Below are 11,070 nucleotides of genomic sequence, written 5' to 3'. Positions count from 1 at the left end.
ATCTCCCAGAGATGGTGTTCACGGTCTTATGCCGCGGAATCCTTGTAACTAATTTGATTAATTAAATAATAAAAAGGATTGAGTTTAAAAACCAAAAGGATTCCCACCGAATACTAGTCAGTGCATCGTCATATTTACTCTCGCGCCGGAAATTTTTCGCAACACTAATTTAAGAAATGCAAAATTTTAATAAAAAAGAATTTAATGTCTCTAATTAAGAATTCTTTGCAATGAAACAAGAATTTATTTTGAAAATTAATAAAACATCCTCGGGCGACTCCCTCCTCAGAGTGAATTTTCAAGAATACGCAAAATGTGTTGAAATAGATCACTCTGGCTTGGAAATCTACCCGTCACGAATTGTCTTCTTGCACATAAATTGTTCATTTTTTTTATGAACGTGTAAATAAGTTAAACTTCGCTATAGAAGGAATTGAACTTTACTACTCGGAAAAAATTCTCAAGTTATATTTGAATTTACAATATATAAAATGTAATTAAATTAATGTAAAAGCATAATTAATATGTATATCTAGTATACATATTATAAAACCAATATTATATCGATTTGAATCTTTATGATAACTAAATCAGATGGTATCTGACTTCTCCTTTAAAGAAAAACTAAATAAAATTGTTTCTGTATTTACTTAATTTGAAAATATTTCATATTCCACGTTTTATTATAAAATTGTATCATGAATATTTAAAAGCATTCAAATATATCATAAATATCTATTGGAATATGTGGAATAGAAATAATATTTAAACGCGAAGTGCAAGAAGACCTAGCCTAAACTAAATGAAATAAAACACAATAAAAATGTTACTACACATGAGTATAAGCATACCCATGGTCACTATGCTCGCTAACCACGTATACAACCGGTAACCCGTGTCGATTCGGACCATTCGTCCTACGACATGATTGGGAACCAGAGGAACCGTAACACATGCGACTCACCGTTCGCAGATATACTCTTCTTCCGATAGTCAAGTAGGGGGATGGACAACACCAGGTAGGAGGCTGCCTTGTAGGAGAAGATTCATCTGTAACAAAAAAAGAAGAATTACGGTTAATTTTGAAAATTATCAATTTTTATTCTAATAAAATTATATATGAAATTGAATTTTATAAAATATTAGCAATTAAAAAGAAATCTCAATTATCAAGTGTTGAAATTAAAAATTATTCTATTTTAATAAAAAGCAATTAAGTGACGTACCAAGACGGAAGTCGTGAAGAAAGCCATCATCAGGATATCCAGGAACTCGGCAAAATAAAAAAATTCATCTGTAACAAAACAAAAAAGAATTACAAACGATCCAAGTCGATAATTTGTGCAAATTATTTAAATAAGTAGACTATGCGTACTTTTGTACTGCTTATACGGGAGCACGACCTCAACATGTCTTATCACTTCGAAGCTCGAGAGAGCAATGGCGGGACCTTTCTTCCCATCGTAGACCGGTCGACACTTCGACAACGCTCGGCAATGTTCGGTATATTCTACTATCGGCCGATACCTAACGAAGTACACGAACAGGTCTAAACAGAAATAATATTACGATGCTCAAGAAAAATCGTTATTAAATTAAAAACAGCAAATTGTGTGAAACAATACGAAAAACATTTAATAATGTTCAAGAAATTACTGATATAAAGGGAAAATAATTCAGATTCTGTTCTTCCAACTTCATTGTAAATTCACAGCAAGAGCAACAAATTTCAACTCACGTATTTTTAAAGATAACCTCGAATTAATGTCAAAAAACAAAGAGCTAGACTTCTCTTCGGCTATTCTTTCTCTTTTTTGTATTTTCAACACCCGAAACACAGTTTAATTTAATATTTGAAGATAATTTAATCTTACCTGTTGCAGACACGTGCAAGACGGACGAAGCTTCGAAGAGGACTGTTGCACTCCACCACACTCCGCGCAACGCACCCTTTAACGATGAATCTGATTGGTCTAAATAGGAGGACGCCATAATGGTATGACCAATCACAGGCATTGGTAGAAACTTCGAATTGCTTTGAAACTTTAACATTAAAAGAATGGAAAGATTCGTTGAAAATGATCAACGCCATATTGAAATATGATCAAGATTACTTTTTTCACTTTAAAGCACCGAAATATAAGAAAAAAGATAGAAAAATACATAAGATATTAATGGTATTTAATAAATTATCACCATAAAAGCAGAATAAATGAGAAATATGTTATTTTAATTCGCATCTGTATCGACAAAATAGAGTATAGATTTTTAACTTACGCATTCAATGTAGAAATGATGTCAGAAGTCACGACTCCGGTCTTCTCTTCAACTTTGTCTTCTGTTTTTTGTATTTTTGATACCTAATACACAATTTAATATAATATTTACACATATTCACATGTACGAGCTGCGATTTCTACTCTTTTGCAAGAATAGGCCGCGAGGTGCAGTATGGTACAGCAATGTTGGCATACTATACAAGTACCAACATGAAAATATAAAAAGACTAGTTCAGCGTCCACGTGCGTGACAATTTGTGGTTATGTTTTCTGATGTGTTTGTAATATGTATAATTGAATTTCCAATATTGCTGTAAATGACTTTTAGAAATTGAAATAAATCATGTCTACTTGTAAAATACATAACATTAGATTTTATAACCTTGAACCTCGTTCTGTTACTTGTTTATCTTATGAATCTAAAACAAAAAAGTTAGCACTTGCAAGGTTAGTTTTTTAGTTTACTATTATATTTAATTAAAGGTGTCCATTATAAAAACCTTTACGATAACTTGTTGCAGAAATGACAATTCGATTGAAGTATGGAGCGTCGGAAATGCACCTTTTGTGGAATGTACAATAGCTGGTCATGCTGCAAATTCAGTAGAAAGCATCCTCTGGATTGGTCCGAGATTGTTTTCAACCGGTTTGCATGGCATAATAGCAGAGTACAATTTAACAACATTATCAATTAAAAATGAAGTTACAGTTACTGGAGGTGCAGCTTGGTGTATGGATGTTAACCGTAAGAAAACATGTTTAGCAGTTGGTACTGAGGATGGATATATCAATACATTTACCGTTACTCCTGAAGCATTGATATATGAAAGAATCTTTGATAAACAGAAAGGAAGAATTCTTTGTATTAAATGGGATAACACTGGAGAAATGATTTATACAGGATCTGTTGACACAATTAGAGTTTGGAATGCTATATCGGGTCATGCTGTTCATAAGATGACAACTGCTAGAAAAGAAGCCAAGAAAGAAACGATTATTTGGTGTTTAGAAGTTACAGATGACAATATTATAATTTCTGGAGATTCAAGGGGAGTTTTATCATTTTGGGACCCTCATATGGGCACCTTGATCGAATCCCATGAAAGTCATACAGCTGATATATTAGCTGTTACTTTATCACACGATATGAACACTGTATATTGTGCTGGTGTTGATCCTGTAGTAAGAAGTTTTAGTAAAATAGTTATGAAATCTACTGGTAGACCGCAATGGGTAAAAGGAATTGAAAGGAGATTACATGCTCACGATGTTAGAGCTTTAGTAGAAGCAGATGGAAAGTTATATTCAGCCGGTGTAGATGGATATCTAGCACAGTCCAGTTATCCACCTAAAACTCTTATTAAGTACCCGCCGTTACTTCAGCCTCCATGCGCTACTATTTGTAGGAAGTCAAGATGTATCCTATTGCGATACACAAATTTTCTTGAATTATGGAGACTTGGATCGTCGACTAAATTACCTCCCGAATCGATACGTCCCGGCATGTTTCACCAGTTAGAGGAAGAGCCTATCAAATTATTGCAATTAAAAACTAAAAGGGACGAAACCATTATTTCCTGCGCTATCAACAAGGATTCAAAAACAATTGTCTATTCAACTGACAGTCATGTCAGAGTATTTAACTTCGATGTGGTCGAAGGAGATGCACAGTTATCAAAGAATGATACCGATATAACGGTAAACAGAATACAAAAAATGTTATTCAGCCCAAACGGAAAATTATTCATAACGATTAATAACAATGGGAAGAAAAACTCGGTGACGTTATATAAAGTGGAGAAGAAACATTTAAGGCACCTTGGTTGTTTTCATACGAATAAAGAATCTATTGTAAATGTTGGACTTGTATGTATTTCTCCTGACAGTAAATATTTTGTTTGTGCCGATCGAGAAGGTAGCATCGCTGTATATAATATCAGCGAAAGTGCAGATATCGATGCACCCATGGCATGGTTATTACCTAAATACAGCTGTCCACCAACAGCTATGGCTATCCAGAAAAATACTTTAAACTTAGTTATTGTATATTCAGATCACAAGGTAAGAGAAAAAGAAATATTATAAATGATATTAAAGCTTGCTTCATACAATATGCTGTCGTAAAACGATGAGTTAGCAGTAATTACAACGGCTATAAAAAACGTATAATCTGTCTATAACCCAGCATTTCCTACCTCCATGGAAGTTGCAGTAAATGGTTGCTATAACTCTCTTCGAATCATGATGTGATGTGCAAAATTAAAAACGATAAAACTTAACGTTTTATCGGCAATTATTGTTGATGTATAATCGTTGAATGTTTTCATTTCAGATCGTCGAGTATAACATTTTGCAACTGCAATTCACGAAATTTTCCAACAGTTTACAAAGCCGACTTCCGAAACAATGGCTGGCACGACCTTTCCCTATCACGAATATCATTTTCGACCCCCGAAACGAAAATATCATAATAATGCACGACGACTCGACGGTGTATGTGATCGATAAATTAAACGAATTTTCCGAAAAGTATGTTAAAATGCCAAAACGTGAAAACGGCGACATCACGGAGGATGGCAATTCCATCATAGGCTCGTACTCGCAGCAAGCTTTCCAAGTTCTCAAAAAATACAAGGTAATTCCAATTTACTTATCTCGTTGTTTAAATGCAAAACATTAAATTTTATCAACGCTGTTTATAGCATCTCGTATATTTGGACTGGTTAAACGACGAAGAATTAGTAGCAGTCGAAGTGAATCCAACATCTTTGACGGAAAAGTTACCACCGACTCTCAAACAGAAATGGTTTGGAATGTAAATAATCAGAGAAGAAACATAATGATATCCCAGTTTTCAAATGGGATTGAGTATTCTGTACAAAGTTATCACTATGGCGTATATATGTATACTCCACAGTGATTTTTATCATGTATTTCCACGGCATTGTTTGTAATTACACAAAAACAACGATGATTTATTTTTCAATACATTTGTTACAATGTACGATGTCCTGTGTATAAAAAATATATATATCCAATAGTTCTATTCTGTGAATATTGCTTAACCGAGAAAGATGAATCGTTGTTGGGTAACGCGAAATTCATCAGATTCCATTGGTGGTTCTATCGTCCATTTTGGTGAAATGTACCAACGACCCGTGAACTCGAGGTTGTATTCTGGACGAGATGATCGAAGGCCCACCATGCCGGATGTCGTTCTGGGAATAAACGGCGACGGTTTCAGAGGTATCGGTGAACGCATAATCGCATCTTCCGGCGGTTTGCGTTCGAAAGTGTCCGCCGGAAGTCCCTCCTTTCTGCATTCTTCGGCTAGCACCTACAGTCAGTGACACCGGGACACATTAAAATTCGTGTGGTGCGCGCAGTTGATACTGCACCTTGCATTTCTCCACCTCCAACGGGATATCCCTTGTACCTTCTTAAAAAATTCACCGGTCATGTGCTTGTACTTTTTAGACCAACCGCGTCGAAATATTTTCTCACGTAACATAACTTCCTTGCTGAAATTAATTAACAGTTCACTCGTTGAATGAATTCATTGTTCCTCTTCAACTTCACCTACCAAATACTATCAAAAGTCACCGGATTCTTTGCGTGTTCTCCACGTTTCCCGCTAATCTTCTCGATCTTTTTACCCTCCGCCTTAAACTGAGCGTCATCCATTATCGTTACCCGGTCACTTGCGAACAATTCGTACGATAGAAGAACGATCCCTGAAGCCTGTGAGACGGTTTGTTCGATACTTGACGCGTTGCTATAGTCGATCTCACCCTCCATTTTCAAAGAGGGCAAGCAAAAAGCTAATACGTCCCTGGAAAAAACGATCCCGGTGTAAGGGAGGATGGTATTTTCCAGGCGAAGTACCAAGCCACGATCGCTGGACTATCGATTTTCAGTAACAGCTGCATAAAAGGTGGCCAGCGAATTACCTCGGGAAATCTCGTTGAGCCGGGGTAAACCGAGCCCAAGGACCGGCTACGAGGCCATAAACCAAGAAGCGTTTAATCTTCGCCGCGAGTTGTAACTCGTAGCCACGAGGGCGTAGATGTACCGACTTAAGCCTCCAGGAAATAATCAAAGCGGCGCGGCGATACAGCGGCAAATACAGTCGAGTCTCGGATCGCAGAAGGGGATGGAACAGGGTGTAACGTGTACGTGAATTTAGATGCGTCTAACACGTTCGCTCTGATAGACATCGCGAGGGACAACGGTAAGAAAGAAGCAGGCATTGAACGATGAGATTCAATTGACTGGAGGCCCCTGGTACTAACAGCTGACGTTAATTACCGGGAGATCACCGATGTATAGAGATAGATGCGCGCGCGTTCGGGAAGCCTGGTGCTTTTGGACACGCGAGGCTTCCCCGTTCGTTATCGCGATACCAATATTCACACTCTCTTCACGCGTACCCCGTGTGTACACCCTGTATACCAATCGACGGCTGCTTCCCTTTTCGCGCGGCCCGGCCGCGAGATCCCCTCGATCGCTCGTGCACCCGGTGATATCTGAAGTGGCACGTCGTGCACGCGAGCTTCATCAACATCGAACCACCGCACCGGTGTCGAGGAATTCCCGCGGTGATTCGCGTGTTCGGTAAGCACTTTCCCGCGTACCGTGTCCATTCTACCTTCCGAGCCTACCGCATCTACCTGTAACGTCGATCGATCGAATCCTGTGGAAGACACCTGTTATCGATGAACAGGCGACGATTACCTGGATCGTCTAAAACGGCAACGCTTGCCACCAACTGTTTCAGTGCACGCATGCACGGACAAGAACAGAGGTCAAAGGGCGGGGAGAGACGACGAAAGAGGACAGGTGAAAGGAAAGACGTAGGAAGAAGAGGGAGGGACACGGTTGGGGAGAGAAATTTGCGGGATCGTAGATGTAGAGACACGGCGGGGTACGCTGTAAATTACAAGCGGAGCGCCAGACCACTATGGTCTTCTCTCGGTGGCGCAGGGGTGTCTAGACGTATAGATAATACTGAGTTTGTGCGGGGCAGACGCAACCTAGACGGTCCCTGGTTCATCCAGCCACCCGAACCAGCCAGCCAGCCAGCCAACCAGCCTGCCAGCCAGCCAACCGGGCTAGGCTAGACACATCGACCATGCTCCGTTTCTCTCCTTCCTCTCTCTCCTTCTATCTGCCGTTCTACCTCCGTTAATGTTCTCTCTCCATCTGGCTGCTGCCAGATCGTTCCACCTATACTGTCACGCTCCTAGTCGCACTCGGCCATCCGCGAACATACCTATACGACTCCCGACCGGATTTCCCATCGTTCTCCTCACCGCTGGCTCACGAACGCGAGCTTCCTCCACCTACTCTTCGTCCTCGCGCGCAACCTAAGAGATGCAAATCCTCAATAGCATCGTCGCCGTATCCGAGATCCCATTGGCACCGATCGTGACGCGGATGACGCACCAGACGACCCTCCCGCACCCGATGCGAGACTCTTTGCGCAACGACGAACCGATTTCACCTCGAGACCTCGGAATTGTTCCTTTTCAGGCGGTAACAGCCGTCGCGACCTTCTTCCTACCAATTCCCGACAGAATTCCACGATTCCGACGCGCGAGATGTTTGACGAGCTCCATCGCCAGCGGAACGTGGAATTTTCTGATTCACTCGATTTCCTCGATAAAAATCTTCAAACCTTTATTGCCCTTTAATTACATTTCTACGGAAGTTTTACCTCGTCATTTCGTACGAACATCTGTTTTGGAAATACAATTACCGAGATTCAGGGGTTGTGTATTTACAAAAGCACGATAAGCTTTAATTTGATGTTAAACATGTACATTGACTTTATCAATTCGCGTCAATCAATTTTGATAAGGAACGACACACGATTGTGTAAACAATATCAGTCGTGTACTCATCCGATACTGATAACTGTAATGTTTACAGACTTGTTGAATCTATCAATATTTTAATATATAGTATAAGCTTTGAATAATGATAATTTTGAGAAATCATTGACAGCCTTCATAGGATTTTGGAATGAAAATAATCCTAGAATAACAGCAGCAATATTCGTAAATTTTCTCTTGGTACGTTTCTAAATTCCAAGCAAATCCTGGCAGAGAGCATCGTCGGAACAGTCGTTTCATTGCATCGGCGCGAGCTTTCACGAGGAATTAAGGATACACTCCATCCCCTGCGGTGTCCACGTCTTCCTATATCGTTCCGACGAACCCCGCCCCGCGCCCCGGGGCCGGCTGCCGTAGCGTTTTAATCGGCCGACTGCGATGCATAAATCCCCGTTAAATAATACGGCAGTTAACAGTGCCATTAAGCCGTTCGAGATACCGCAAAACCGGTAGGGTGCTCCTCGCTGTACGCGCGAACTCTGTATTTATCGGCAGCCGACGCGCCGTTCCCGAGAAATATTGTTCCGCATTCGTTTCCCGGTGTTCGTTGGCTGACAAATACGCGGAGGGATGAGAGGTAAAAAAAAAAGAATAAAAAAAACAACACGAGAACAGGGAAAACGAGCGAGAGTACGAATTTCCATCCTCGCCCGTGAACCTGGCTCCGTAGCCGTTCGCGTAATTAATTGTTCCGAGTGTGTAATGAGAGAAATCGTTTTTGCGCGACGGGAGTCGTAATTAGCGACTACGTACGAGTATGAAATTTCATCGGGATTATTTAATGTTTCGTTGTTGACAGCAAAACACGCCGAACGGGTCTTCCTTCGAGGATTGATTTTAGTAAGCTCGCGGTTTCTTGCGTTGCGACGGGATATCGGTATTTATTACAGCTTTGGATCTATTAATTTTCAATGGAATTGCATATCCGTTTTAGGAGGAAAATCGAAGACATATTTCAGCGAAACGAAATTGCAGTGACCTGGTTACTTGACAAACGATCGCCTCCACCCCATCAGACAATTGCACGTACCGAAGAAACGGTAACGAGCAATAGATATCTATCGGTAACAAGCAACATTCGTCATCGTTTATAAATCGTGCAATGTATTGTTCGCGTCGGTTATTTTTCTCTCGTTGTCACGAATTCGCTGGTTCTTCCGGTACACGGCAATGAGACCGACTGAAAACGCGTCTAACAGAAGGATGGCCACCATCGTGATACTTATCTATGGCGAGCACATCGAAGAAAAGCGTAGGGGAGAAATATTGCAGGCGTCCATTTCGATCTATCGATACCACCGGCTTTGACAAATGGGGGCTCGCGTTTTCACCGATGCACCGACTACCGCTTTTATTATTCTTTTTTTATAAAAATTTTGCTTGAAAATAATTTTGCTGATACTAAAATATTTGCTGAAATCGAAAACCATTCAAACGTATTAGGGATGACCAACTCGAGCGTGAAAATTACGAGACGTTATAGAAAATTTGACCGTTCGCCTGCTCGATTTTCTTGCGCGAACGGGATGAATTAAGTTTCCGCCGCCCCTATCACGGACTCAGCCATCCCTTTCGACGACCCTTTGATTTTAAGCAATCTCCAAGGGTGACCCGCCACATTCTGATTACAATTTTATTTCCTCCTCGCTGCCTTCGTTCGATTACTCTCGCCGATTGGAATCTAACTCGTTTCATCGAACAGAAATCCGGGAAATTATTATTCGCGTAGCTATTGTTAAATGCAATATTTTATTTAGTTGAGCTCTCAAATATTTCTCCTCTCTCTAGGGTGAGAAACACAGGGAGACAGAAAGAAACAAAAAGAAGAATCTCTTAATCACAGACAAAATCATTTAAATAGATGGCTTCTTTCGAGCAAACGTACAGTGAATGGCACTCATTTGATCGTCGCGTATATTCGGGGTGGTAGAGAAAAAAAGGAGGGCGCGGAAGGACCGTAAATTACAACCCCATCTCGCCGCTTCAATCGACAGATTTATTTCCCCGAGTGGCTGTCAAACAAACATAGACACGTACGTGCACGCACACGGAAAACAAACGGCTGGTAAAAGGGCCGACGTACGGATGTATCCACTCGGCATCGAACAATAAGAAATCAAGATTTCTCACCGGCGCGCGGCGTTGAGTCACGTACAGCTGCGCCCTGTCGTATGGCTAAATCGATCGGAAACAAAATTCAGCCGTTTCCGGTCCTGGCAGCGGCTCATCGACCGGTCCTTTCGCACGCGAGATCCGCTTTTATAATAAGATCACCGTTACGAAATAATTGCATCGTTCGTAGTCGCGACCCTGTGTTCCGCTCCTCCCCGTCTTTTCATTCGCTCGTGCGCCCTTTCATTCGCGCGAGCTGTCCGGGAGGGAAGGAAAAAAAAAGAAAGGGGGGCGAAAGAAGGGTGATTGCGGAAGCAAGGGCAACAGACGTAGTCGTAACGCCACCATCCCTCCCGATCATCCACCGACGTCCCCTGACGCGGTATCCCTGCGGTTTCCAGTTACCCACCGTCCACACCAGACAGACCAGACTGTCTACCAACTCCCAGAGACCGATTTCTGCTCTAGCCTCGTACCAGCTTATCTTTTTTATCTTTCGTCTGGCGAACTGGAATGTTTGATGCACCGTCGTCGAGCAATTACATCGTTACACGTGCGCCAGCCTCCGCGGTATGCGGTTTCCCCCTGCACCCGCCATTCACGCTTCTCGCGAAACATTCGTTGCGGGTTAATTGAACTGTTTGTTCATTCGCGAACCTTTCCGCGAGCGAGAATACGCGTACGTATAGGAGAGATGAAAAATTCCAGTACAGGGTACTTTTCGTAGCGACGCGTGAATCGAAAAGTCGAAACGCTTACAGGTATTTAACGCGGTACGAAGCCCG

At 41.4% G+C, this 11,070-nt stretch overlaps 2 protein-coding genes across 2 annotated transcripts; one reads left to right on the top strand and one right to left on the bottom strand.

Moving 5' to 3' along the window:
- The first annotated feature begins 2,497 nt into the window (after positions 1–2,497).
- On the top strand, positions 2,498–5,325 carry LOC114878260 (U3 small nucleolar RNA-associated protein 4 homolog). Its single transcript, XM_029191852.2, has 4 exons — positions 2,498–2,726; positions 2,801–4,340; positions 4,612–4,914; positions 4,982–5,325. Exons 1-4 carry the CDS (start codon positions 2,623–2,625, stop codon positions 5,096–5,098), a joined length of 2,064 nt encoding a protein of 687 aa, XP_029047685.2. The 5' UTR covers positions 2,498–2,622; the 3' UTR covers positions 5,099–5,325.
- A 15-nt stretch (positions 5,326–5,340) lies between these two features.
- Positions 5,341–5,963, bottom strand: LOC114878261. Its single transcript, XM_029191853.2, has 3 exons — positions 5,863–5,963; positions 5,716–5,800; positions 5,341–5,616 (listed from the first exon to the last, which is right to left on the bottom strand). Exons 1-3 carry the CDS (start codon positions 5,961–5,963, stop codon positions 5,341–5,343), a joined length of 462 nt encoding a protein of 153 aa, XP_029047686.2.
- Between the last annotated feature and the right edge of the window lie 5,107 nt (positions 5,964–11,070).

This window comes from Osmia bicornis, chromosome 6 (genome assembly GCF_907164935.1).
Source record: "Osmia bicornis bicornis chromosome 6, iOsmBic2.1, whole genome shotgun sequence".
Classification (NCBI taxonomy): domain Eukaryota; kingdom Metazoa; phylum Arthropoda; class Insecta; order Hymenoptera; family Megachilidae; genus Osmia; species Osmia bicornis.
This window is presented reverse-complemented; position numbering and strand designations above follow the sequence as displayed.

Bases quoted from the DNA above. Each gene is read 5' to 3' on its own strand.
- LOC114878260 (XM_029191852.2), top strand. From the start codon at position 2,623: ATGTCTACTTGTAAAATACATAACATTAGATTTTATAACCTTGAACCT. The intron at 2,727-2,800 runs GTTAGTTTTTTA...AACTTGTTGCAG, and splicing joins AAAAAGTTAGCACTTGCAAG to AAATGACAATTCGATTGAAG. The intron at 4,915-4,981 runs GTAATTCCAATT...CGCTGTTTATAG, and splicing joins AAGTTCTCAAAAAATACAAG to CATCTCGTATATTTGGACTG.
- LOC114878261 (XM_029191853.2), bottom strand. From the start codon at position 5,963: ATGGATGACGCTCAGTTTAAGGCGGAGGGTAAAAAGATCGAGAAGATT. The intron at 5,801-5,862 runs GTAGGTGAAGTT...AATTAATTTCAG, and splicing joins GTGACTTTTGATAGTATTTG to CAAGGAAGTTATGTTACGTG. The intron at 5,617-5,715 runs GTACAAGGGATA...CACTGACTGTAG, and splicing joins CCGGTGAATTTTTTAAGAAG to GTGCTAGCCGAAGAATGCAG.